Source organism: Erpetoichthys calabaricus, chromosome 3 (genome assembly GCF_900747795.2).
Source record: "Erpetoichthys calabaricus chromosome 3, fErpCal1.3, whole genome shotgun sequence".
NCBI lineage: Eukaryota > Metazoa > Chordata > Cladistia > Polypteriformes > Polypteridae > Erpetoichthys > Erpetoichthys calabaricus.
The window spans coordinates 39861662-39874311 of NC_041396.2; the positions used below are offsets into that span (position 1 = coordinate 39861662).

General features: G+C 40.6%; 1 protein-coding gene across 1 annotated transcript in view; it reads right to left on the reverse strand.

The window, feature by feature from the left end:
* Positions 1 to 12650, reverse strand: part of plekha6 (pleckstrin homology domain containing, family A member 6) — a 128050-nt gene that overhangs the window by 61758 nt on the left and 53642 nt on the right. The window contains 2 exon segments of the mRNA XM_051925151.1: positions 1610 to 2026; positions 2388 to 2503. Coding sequence (XP_051781111.1) covers positions 1610 to 2026; positions 2388 to 2503 — 533 coding nt within the window.

The following is a 12650-nucleotide window of genomic DNA, read 5'->3' on the forward strand; positions in this document are numbered from 1 at the left end:
GACTTTTGCAAGTCACGTCCTACTTACAACCATTTTCAAACAAGACCACGATCATCTAACCTCTTAGTTGTTGGAATGCTTTTGGCAGATACACTTCCTGTACTCTCAGCTCTTTAAAATGTTATACTTTCTAGATGACACATCAACGACTAAGCCAGTGGTTCTCAAACTGTGGGGTGGGCCCCCCTAGGGGCCCAAATTAACAAAAAAGGGGGGCGCGAAGATGTGAGAAAAGAAAACAAGAATCAAAAATATGAAAAATACATCTATTGAAACCAAAACAAATTAACTTAAACTAAATTCAGATACTAGAAAAATAAATATAGAGTTAGATAAATGACGATAAAAGTTAAGTAGGTATAATAAAATATGCATCTATGATATATCATTAATTAAAAAAGAACAAATTGGTATTAGTGGGCTCCTTTCAAAAAAATGTTAAGGGGGGGCACGATTAAAACTGTTATGAAAACTCGGGTCGCAAAAACTTAAAGATTGAGAAACGATGGACTAAGCGAAGAAGCAAGAGCAGCACGTCGAAAAGAGACCCAAAAGCGCTGGAGAGAAAAGAATGCAAAAAAGAACAAAAATAATCTATGTGCAAATTCTGAAAATAAGGAAAGTATTAATCAGCCAGTCCCGCGAGGCTAAACTTTGCTCCAAGTGATTTAACTGCACCCGGGGCCGGAAAAAGACAAAGTAGATCGTCGTACAGAATTCAAAAATGTTTGTGTGACACACATGCAGAGCAGGTTAGAGATAATGGAAGTAGGAAAATTCGAAAGTCTCAAAAAAATGATAGTAAAGATCGCATTAGCGCAAACAAACGGAAATTATTACTCAGTGAAATAATGGAACAGCGAAAGGAGATCAAATAGTGTTTGAGGATGTCTGGGGGAGAACAGAGACAAGGTAGTGAGTCAAAAGAACAGCTGCTGTACAGGCTTTTAAACATTTGAAGAGCCGCATGAGAAGCAGATAACGTGGCACAGCAGAAGCAGCAAGCCAGCAGCTGATCGAGCAAAGAGGAGGTAAAAAACAACTGTATTTGTTTCCCATTGAATCAGCCCCCCTCTTCAGAATGGCGTGTATCACTGGCGGGAGGGGGGTGGGGGTGGTTGGCGAGTGAAGCGAGCAGGGAGCGAAGCCCCCTAGTGGTAATAATAATACACACCACACACAAAATAACGAAATTCCTCTGAGCTGTGCAATTTAAACTCATTTATGTCTTTCTAGGATTTTTGTTTGATTATAGAAATATTTCTAACGTTTGTTCTCTTGCGGTTTAAAAACAAGTACCTTCAAACTCTTCCATCAGTTAAAGCCTGTAGCAGGTTATTAAAATTATAAACATCATTTTGATTAGTTTTCTGTTTATTTCATACTTATAAACTTACCATGCCTAATAGCAAAAACTGCATTTCTATGGCACTCCTGTAGATACTGCTCTACAGATCCTTACATTGGCATAACCATCAAATCCTTTCATTGGCATAACCAATCTTAATGAATGGTGTGAAACCCAGTCTAGAATCTTGTTTTCCATTCATACTGTGACTCCAAATACCATCGATTTGATCCCCGGAATGCTCAATGGACTGCCACTCACCTTTGCATATCTTCTTGTGTTGGCCGACCCCTACGAAGATTCACCCACTGCTGCAGTTGTGTCATGGAACTTTTCCTTTGGGCTAGTCTCTCTGGTTGAGTTCGTGGCACAAACCCACGACGGAGAACTGCATTTTCTCGGGTTTCTTTGGGACGGAAAGCGGAACCAGGTGCACCATAGCTCACCCATCCATTTGGATGGGATGATCCAGTCTCTCCTGCTCTACCATTGGGATCAGGTGTCATTGGTGTAGTTGGAGCTCCTGCCTCCATATTAGGTAGCCCATTGACCTCTTGCTTGTTGGTGTCCTTTGCCTCTTCTCCTCGGCCGTCCCCCTCTCCTCTCTGTCTGACGGCAGTGCCTTTCCCTGCAGATATGTGGTTAAGGTCTGCAGGTGGGATGTTCTCGGTGTTGTTTCTGTGTGTGAGTTCAACATAATGAACATGTTTTAGATGTAAGAATAGCTAAAATTGTATACAATAAATGCATAGAACAGGATTTGTAAATCTGTGTCACTCGGCGGTCTTTACTTTGTTACTTAATATGCCATCTGTTCCATTGTTCTCAAACTTGACATTCTTGTACTTTCAGGTTTGAGTTTACCACTTACTGACTCAAAGAATGGTTACTTACACTATACTTAATCTGTGCATGCAGAGACAAATGATTCAATCAGATCTGCTTCTTAATTTTAAATTGCTTTCTGGCAATTGATGCCTACAGCTTACTTCAATTTATGCCAAAGCTTAGCAAAGGCTAAATCAAATTTCTTCAGTACCTCTGGGCTGGTGGGATATGGACCCGAGCGGCGTCACTCATTGCCTGCACCCAGGACTCCAGCTCCTCTCGACTGTCTGCACTGAAGTAGTAAGTCCGAGTCCCCGCGTGTTCAGCCTGTGAACAAAGTGAGGAGTCCCTGTTATGCTTCTGCCAGAAACACCAACACCTAGGACAAAAAAATGGAGGGGACATAAATAAGATCACAGACAAAAATAGTAACTTTTTATTCACGTATCTGAGACAATTTAGAAAATATTTTAAATGTCCTGCAAACCCTAACACACTATCACATTCTTTGTATAGGTTGGGAGACCTTTAAAGATTTTAACTCTTTGAGGGCTGAATATTTTTTTCCAAAAAACTCAACACAATGCACTGGTTTCACACAGAAATCAACATAAAACGTCTGTTGCTACGTGCTGTAGTTGCTGTTGGTATCTGTTTGGCATCTCTGGCAGCAGTGGCTGTGCAGGGGCGCCTCAGTGGCCAGCATGAATGCACTTCAGGCCAGCTACCAATCTGTCTTAGCAAAGCAGGTGAGCGACGGTGGCAGTTGCAATGTGATGCAATATGGTTTGGCATCATAAGTGGTGGTCCTCCTAGGCAAACGCTGCTCTAGGTGTATCCGCTACACGAATGTGTTCAGCACAACGATCAGCTGGGGACCAATAGTCTGATGCAGTTATCTCATTTTCGTTTTCCATCTCCAGATCACTTGATTCAGAAATAATACGTAAAACGTCCATGGAGTATTTTGCTTTGCACATTTGCTTTAAGATGTCGCTGACATTTTAGAGGCTGTTTGCTCTTCACTACTCATGCACATGCAGGGAATCGAGGTCAAATCAACAAAGGTACGTAACTTTCCTTCAAGCAAAGAGAGTCGAACTAAAACATAAGGGCGAGTTTTGTCACAGTTTACAGCCGATTACTATCCTCTACCCCGAATTTTGACAAAAGTCAACATCAGCCCTGAAAGAGTTAAAGCAGAACGTGTTCATTTTGATGAGTTTGTGTACATCTTCTGTTGAATCCATGTATTGTGCAAATAGAAAAGTAAGGAGGTGCCTCAGATTCACACCTTCTTCCTGGGAGACACTGTTTCCATGTATTTCCACAACTACCCATGTTGTCAAATGCAAAACACCCCCCCCCCCCCCAACAAAAAATTATAACACAAGATTCCAAGATAGTTAACTAAAGTGCACAGAATATTTCATTTACAAATTTCAGCTCACTTCCATAGAAATATATTTGTATTGTTGGAATGTTTACTACTGGATACTTCTGAGATGCCCCAGCTGCCCTAGCACTGACTCCTGCTGGACACCACTCCCAACATCATCCAGTTCTGATGAGGTTCCTCGAACCTTCACCCTCTGCTTCCTGTGTCTGAGCCAATTTTGCAACCATTTACACACTACACCCTGATCTCCCACTTCTTTAAGTTTGATGCCGAACCTCTCATGTAGAACCTTATCAAATACTTTCTGAAAGTCAATATAAATAATATCATATGTACTATTCTGATTGTATCCTTTGGTTGCTTCCTCATAGAATTCTAACATATTAGTAAAACATGAACTCCCTTGCCCGAATCCATGCTGACTGGTCCCTAATAGTTCTTCTCCTGACATGTGTTTCTCAGTGCTCTCCTTGATTGATAATTCCTTTCATTAATTTACCTGTGAAACATGTTAAGCTTAATGGCCTACGGTTACTTGGATAAGCCTGATTACCATTTTCAAACAAGAGGATGATATTTTCTGTTTTCTTAGTCTTCTCCAGTGCACAGTTATTTTAGAAAAATATGCATCAAGGTTTTATGTATGTACTCACTAACTTCCTTAAATGGTAGGTAAAAGTAATTTTACAATTGTGAGCGTGTGAAACACAGAGATTATTCTTCTTACGACCTGTATCTTAAGTGCACTGTGCCATTGTGACATTGTTTTTCTATATGGAGAACTGTAAACCTACTTTTGCCCACTTCCTGTACACACACAAACACACGCACACACACGCACACACACACACACACACACACACACATACACACACGCACACACACACACACACACACACACATATCTTCTTATATAATACGCTACCGTGGCTGTTCGTTTGTCTGTCCAGGATTTTAAATCACCTGTAGCTCACAAACCGTTTCACCTATTGACCTGAAATTTGGTACACATATACTACGTAAAGTCTACTGTCCGCTTTCGGGGTGATGATTTTTATTCCTCTTTTCATTTTTATTTTATTTTATTGTAGAATCAACTCTCAGCAGCAGGGCGGCCATGCGGCACATGTGTACGGGTGCCGTCACTTCCCCTACCTCTCCATATCTCAAATGATTCTTGAGGCATATTGAAGACTTAAGTGCCAGCTTAAGTGAAAAATTAAGAAGAACATACTAAGTAATTGCAACACAAACACTGACTTAATCAGTTTTAACATGAAAAGATACTGACAGAAGAAGAGAAGAAGAGGGCCGCTATGGTGGAGAAAACAAGAACTGCTTTACGAAGCAGCAAGCGCAGCAACCTCTGAACAAACGAATGTTAAATGTACTGAGAAAGAGGATGAAAACTATAAGTCAAGTGTATTCACTGCTTGTTATTGTACAGTCTGCCTTTACTGGTCTTATATATAAATGTCTACGCGTGGGAGTGTTGTGTGTCTGTCTGCCCTGGAAGTGTGAGGTGGAGTCGGGTAAGGGCTCCGTCTATGAGGAAACAGAAAACTCGCTTAGCCGCTAATAACACAAGCGAGGTCAGCATGTCGGCAAAATGAAACCTCAGAAGAAAGACAAAGTCGCTTAGCCTCTAACATCGGAAAAACGGTATCCCTTTTACTTTTCCTCCCACCGCTAATACACAAGTGAGGTGAGCACGTCGGCAAAATAAATCCTCCTAGGAGAGAGATGCCCAGAGAAGTTCCTTTCAGTTACCTGACATCTCTAGATTTGAATTTTTTTCTGACGATTTCAATGGTTTCTAGGACCCCGGGCTTTTTACATCACAGGCTTACACAGCTAGTATATATATAAAATCCTAAGCCTAAAAGTGCAACAATTTTATGTGACATTTTTATGTCACTTTTTTGTCACGCTTTAAATTGGCTTATTTTAAAACCTACATATTTATGTTTGGTATCATTCTTTTTGGAATTTATCAAACTTTAATGTGTCGTTAGATTTTCAGGTTCTTATTCCATTTTTAAATTATAAACTATAAAATATCAAGAACTCACATCCCGAGAGACGAGACTTTGTGTCAAAAGATTTAACCACTCCCGGGGCCAGAAGTAAAAGACAAAGAATAGGACAGCTGCTGTACAGGCTTTTAAATGTTCGAAGCGCCATGCAAGATGCAAGCCAGCAGCTGATTGAGCATAGAGGAGGTAAAAAAAAAACTGTATTTGTTTCCCATTTTATCACCGTGGGGAGGCACGGTGGCGCAGGGGTAGCGCTGCTGCCTCGCAGTAAGGAGACCCGGATTCGCTTTCCTGGGTCCTCCCTGCATGGAGTTTGTATGTTCTCCCCGTGTCTGTGTGGGTTTTCTCCTGGTGCTCCGGTTTCCTCCCGTAGTCCAAAGACATACAGGTTAGGTGTATTGGCGATCCTAGATTGTCCCTTGTGTGTGTGCTTGGTGGGTTGGCGCCCTGCCTGGGATTGGTTCCTGCCTTGCGCCCTGTGTCCGCTGCGTTTGGCTCTAGTAGCCCCCCGTGACCCTGTGTTCAGATTCAGCGGGTTGGAAACTGGATGGATGGATGGATGGATGTATCACCGTTCAAGAGGGGGTTTTGGAGGAGCGACCGCGTCTCCTTGGGGTGCGTTCAGCTCCCCTCTTCACAACACGAGCAGCAGAGACACAAAGTGGCTGGTGCGTAGCGAAGGCCGAGCATTGGCAAGCGAAGCGAGCAGGAGGGAACCCCCTAGTATATATATACATACATACACACACATTAGAATGACTAAAAAGCAAGCAAGAAAATTAAGAAGAAGAAAACTTCTGACTTGGCTGTCACAGTGAGGTATAAATAAGTAAGTAAGTAAATAAACAAATAAAGACTTCAAAGTCACCAAAAGTGGTACTTTTAGCTACACTTCTTGGTAACATGTTGATGTATCTACAGTTCTGTGCATAAAGAAATATTTACTAACATCTGTGCAAAATTTACTCTTAATCGTCTTCCATCTGTCTCCCTGTGTTTTTTCGCTGATGAACACATTCTCCAGTAATAGCTGGCATTCATCCTGCTAACTGCTTTCATAATTTTCAAAACATTTCACACTTAACTGAAAGATAAAAGGATCCTACATCTTTCCTTATGGCTTACTTCACACGGTGTTAGAATCTGGTAGCCCTTCTCTGCACTTTCTCTAACAAAGGTTTGTCCTCCTTGTCAGACTAAAATTAAAACTGTATTTCTAATGCACCCTCATCCCCAGAAGTGTTTTATAATATCCAAACATAAACTCTCTTAGCCTGTAAACAGCATCCTGTGGACACAATAATAATAATAAATAATTCTTTGCATTTATATAGCGCTTTTCTCACTACTCAAAGCGCTCAGCAATTGCAGGTTAAGGGCCTTGCTTAAGGGCCCAACAGAGCAGAGTCTCTATTGGCATTTATGGGATTCGAACTGGCAACCTTCCGATTGCCAGTGCAGATCACTAGCCTCAGAGCCACCACTCCATCCATATTTTAACCTGCTCACTCCAACATATGGACACACAAATCTACCGAGCAGCAGTTAATGCAGTCATTAAGCCTTTTCAATAGCTTCTGTATGCCATCCACCTGGGAATAGGATAAAAGAGGGGTTAGAAGCTACCCTAACTGCTTCAGTGTCAAGGTCCTGAACAGAGTTGCGGGGATCTGCTGGAGCCTATCCCAGCTAGCATAGGGCACAAGGCAGGAGCAAATCCTGGACAGGGTGCCACTCAATCACAATTTTAAAGAAGTTGAAAATGACAATCAATTCAGAGTGAAAAACTGTTTAAAAATATTATAAGTGCATTTAGTGCATGCATTTGTTCATGTCCCAATACTGCACCCACACAATAGATAATGGAATCAGGATTAGGCTGCCAAAGTTCTTTAGTTCAGCTGGTTTGATCACTTAGTGTCTAGCTGAGATCTAAAGGCTCAAGGAATTCTCAGTAACAAGATGTAATTTAATACAACTGTTTTCAAAATCCCTTTTCATTTTCTCAAAACACTGTTTTCAATATACTACTAAAAGGGTACACTCCATTGCAGGACACACTTATTTACAAAAATTTCTCCAGAGTCACCATTTAACCCAGTGGTTCTCAAACTGTGGGGAGTGCCCGAAAGTTGCCATATGTGGCGTAATTTCGCTATTTGTAGGGAAATTTTAAACTTGTAGCGGTGTATAGGCAACAAAAAATATAGGAATACATTTTATTAGGGTTTCAAAAAAACGTGCGGTTAAAACTGTTATGAAAACTCGGGTCGCAATTACTTAAAGGTTGACCAATCCTACACATCATTAGGATGTGAAACCTAAAGAATACTAGTATGGACGCAAGAATAACATAGAAATTCCACATAAATCAGAACCCTAAGAGGCAGCTAATTCCATTTTGCTTCATAAAATTACATATTTTCATTTGAGAGATAGATCTGTAGTGCTGACATAATATGCAGTTTATCGTCAGTTTAGAGCCAATGTCATATCTAGTTGTTATGTCAGACTTGCCGACTGCTGTTGCTGATCTTGTGGCCTTACACGACTGAAAATCTCTGTGCATGTTACATTTAGCGACTGTGTGCCAACCATCCAGCACATTTTATGACCGCCAATAACGTGCTGCCTGACAGAACTGGTGCTGTATGAAGGCTTAACAGATACATCGAGTTCAGGAGCAATCTGGGCCCTCTTTTTCTTAGTTCCATTCTGTCGTGGTATGTAAAACACATGATACAAGACAGAGGAGTTTCTCTTCTGTTTGTGAGGTCCAAAACACCTGCATTCCTTATTCCTCGTCACTGTATTCTATGTGTTGTACTTCGGGATGGGCATTAGCTGGCTCGCAGCTCATGAACAGACAGCCCATCTGCTTGACTTTGTCAGAGGGTTTTGTAGACTAGTTAGCTGGGAATGTCACATTACGCGACCGGCTTCATGGGAGAGTGCCACAGACTGTCTTCTTGTTGGCTGAGGTCTCCAGGACTCTGACTGTGTCTGGCTTGTCTGACTCTTTTTCTACAAATCTGACAATGATTCTACAATTAGCTGATGCACAGACAGTGCGGTTTCTCATTTATGTTAATTAGTTTCTACTTTGTTTTTGATGTATTTTAACAAATCTGTATCCTCATATGTGAAAGTTGTGTATTTAGTGAGGGTTATAATCTGTTCTTTCATTTTCCCGTGAGAGTTGTCGCCTGAACTCGGTGAGACGGGCTCTGAAAGAACAAAGTAGTTTGTAGTGTTGTGTTGTACTTCGGAGGTGGCCATGATAGATTGGAAATCTAGGCTCTGTGAAGAGGATTACGTGTGCTCTGTTTTGTGCGTTATATTTAAATTATGTTTTGATACCCATTGCACACCCAACCTATACTGTAGATAGATACCCAAGAGTAAATTTGATGTTTTACAGAAGCTCTTTAAATAAATGCACATATAAAAAGATAGATAAGTAAGTAAAAAAAATATACACACACACTTGGTCTGAATCCACACTGGAATGACTATAAAGCAAGAAAATTCAAAAGAAAGAAAAGTTCCAACTTGGCTGTCACAGTCAAAGTGAAACATTATACAAGTGTATTGCTGTTAGTATAAAGGAGCCCCCCTAGCGTTTCTTGACACACTTCTGCTGAATAATTCCTTGGCTGAAAGTCCTCAGTGTTGGTGTGTCAGAGAGAGGATGTGCAGCATTGTTCATAATGGCACTCAGTTTTGTTTTAGTTCTCTCCTTCTCTAAGACTTCAGGGTCCAGCGTGCATCCTATAACTGAGCTTGCCCTCATAAATAGCTTGTTGATTTGGTGGGCCTCTCTTGAAGTGATGTGACCAGCCCAGCACACCACAGCACAGAAAATCACACTATTATTATTACACAAAATTATAGGAAGGATGTCACTTCCCACAATGCAGTGTCCTAAGGAGAAAGAGCCTGCTCTGCCCTTCCTTATATACAGTGGGTACAGAAAGTATTCAGACCCCCTTCAATTTTTCACTCTTTGTCATATTGCAGCCATTTGCTAAAATCATTTAAATTAATCTTTTCCCTCATTAATGTACACACAGCACCCCATATTGACAGACAAAAAAAATAATTTTTGAAATTGTTGCAGATTTATTAAAAAAGAAAAACAGAAATATCACATGGTCCTAAGTATTCAGACCCTTTGCTCAGTATTTAGTAGAAGCACCCTTTTGAGCTAATACAGCCATGAGTCTTCTTGGGAAAGATGCAACAAGTTTTTCACACCTGGATTTGGGGATCCTCTGCCATTCCTCCTTGCAGATCCTCTCCAGTTCTGTCAGGTTGGATGGTAAACGTTAGTGGACAGCCATTTTTAGGTCTCTCCAGAGATGCTCAATTGGGTTTAAGTCAGGGCTCTGGCTTGGCCATTCAAGAACAGTCACAGTGTTGTTGTGAAGCCACTCCTTCATTATTTTAGCTGTGTGCTTAGGGTCATTGTCTTGTTGGAAGGTAAACCTTTGGCCCAGTCTGAGGTCCTTAGCACTCTGGAGAAGGTTTTTGTCCAGGATATCTCTGTAATTGGCCGCATTCATCTTTCCCTCTTTTACAACCAGTCGTCCTGTCCCTGCAGCTGAAAAACACCCCCACAGCATGATGCTGCCACCGCCATGCTTCACTGTGGTGACTGTATTGGACAAGTGATGAGCAGTGCCTGGTTGTCTCCACACATACCGCTTAGAATTAAGGCCAACTCCCGCATGGAGTTTGCTAAAAGACACCTGAAGGACTCTGAGATGGTGAGAAATAAGATTATCTGGTCTGATGAGACCAAGATAGAACTTTTTGGCTCTTTGGTGTGCAGAAAATCAATAATCAGTTCCTTGGTTTTGCTGATGTTAAGATGCAGACAATTCTCTTTGCGCCCATAAACAAACTTCTCCTTCTGACTCCTATACTCACTTTCCTTATCAATACACTCCATAAGTGCAGAATCATCTGAGAATTTCTTCAGGTGACATGTGTTGGTGTTATTTTTACATTCTGAGGTGTACAGAATGTAAAGCAGACAGGACTGTTCATTGTGGTGCTCCAATGTTGCTCACAGTCCTTGAGCCTCACAAACTGCAGTCTACCCAACAGTTAGTCCCTTATCCAGGACACCATTGTCTCATCCGCCTTCATATCTCTGAGCTTACACCTTAACAAGGTATTGAAGACACTGGAGAAATCAAAAAATACGATCCTCACAGTGCTGCCGGCTTTGTCCAGGTGAGAATAAGCCTCGTGGAGCAGATCAATAATTGCATCCTCCAATCCTAGCTTTGTCTGATAGACGAAAAAGCAGTGGGTCCAAGTGGTCTACCACAGGAGGACTCCTTCTCAGAAGGGGGTCTCTCTTGGAATTGTCCTTCACAATATTTCATCCATTTTTACTTCCTGCAAGCCCGTTGAGGCATTCCTTGTGTGATTTTGGGTAATACAATAAATACATTGTTGTGGTTGTTGTTGCTTCCAACTCACTAAGGACATGTAAATGAAGGCTATGGCTAAAAATCGCTGGAAAAGTCGTCTAATGGGAATGGCCTTAAGAGACGCAGATGTGACAAACAAGAGTATGATCCTATTTAAATCTAGTCCTCCTAGTATATGCTGACCTTTATATACTATGCTTTACAAATGTTTTTGTGTTTCTGACATGTGAGAGGTTGTCTATGTGTCTGTTTCATACAAAACATTTCATTTTTAATACACAATAAACAGGGGTGTTGCTTTAACTGGGTTTTCATCAGTTCCCCTTACTGCACACAAAATGCTTTAAGTGCACTTTATCCATAGTTTTCATGCAACGTAAGCTTTCATGTTTCAATGCTGCCATAGCTGGGAATTTAATATGCAGCAATCCCTTGAGGCTCACATAAGCTGTAGTTAATGAATAATTAGTAGGCAAGATTGCACAACACTACTCATGACAGTAGATTGATATTTCTAAATTTAGTGACGGACCAAAAGGGCTAGCCAAGCATTAGAAATGTCTGGCTCACAATCCTCTGAACCTGCCTTGTGCAATGCTATTCAGTCTTAAAGAAATAAAAAAATAAAACATGACAATGTGTCCAATATACTCAAATGATAGCCAAACAGCCTCTTAAATGAGTAACTTCAGAATTACAACATGACAGTCAATAAATGGATAGAATTTAAAAAGATACAGTACCTCAGTAATGAAGCTGATCCTGAAATTTAGACAGGCACACTGGAAATTCTCCTTCACAGAGGACCTCACACAAGAGATGGCAAGAGCATAAAGAGGAGGACAGAATGAGGATTAGAATTCAAAATACATATCCAGTGGTAAAAATAAAAAAATAAAAAGCATCCTGAAGCCTGAGGGGAACCGAGTAGTCAAAAGTGGAGACATTAATAAATGATAGCCTCCCACAGTTACTCTTTGGCATCCACAATTATATAACTAAAAAGTACACATGGGATCCACATAATGAACAATTTGTTTAATTTTTCAGTTGCTTACGGGCATACCTTATTTCTGCTTTATTAAATAATTGGCTGCTGCTAGTAGTACAAAAAAATAAGGCAGGTCTGACACAATTTGTAAGCTTGCAGTACATGAAAGAACACTATGGTCCCTTGGTTTTGTTTCATATAAGAAATAACCTGAGCACACATTAGTGTTAGTCAGGTTTTTAAATATTTATTTTCTTAGATCAGGGGTTTTCAGTCTCGGTCCTGGGGACCCACTGTGGCTGCATGTTTTTGTTCCAATCAGCTTCTGTTTTTAATCACAAATATTATTTCCCAGATTCTATATTTTGAGAACAATATAAAAATCAGAAAACTGTGTTTGGTAAAAAAATTATATATATATATTAAATTGTACTAAACAGCTATATGAGAATAATGTTATTTTTTTCTTTTTAGCAATATTTTCATCTCGATTTTCATTCTGCATTCTGCATTTCAAGTGTTCTAATTGTTTAATTAATCCATTATTAACTACTTAGTGGGTCTGACGCTAAAGTAGTTGCAGCCTTTCACAATTCAGTGTTGT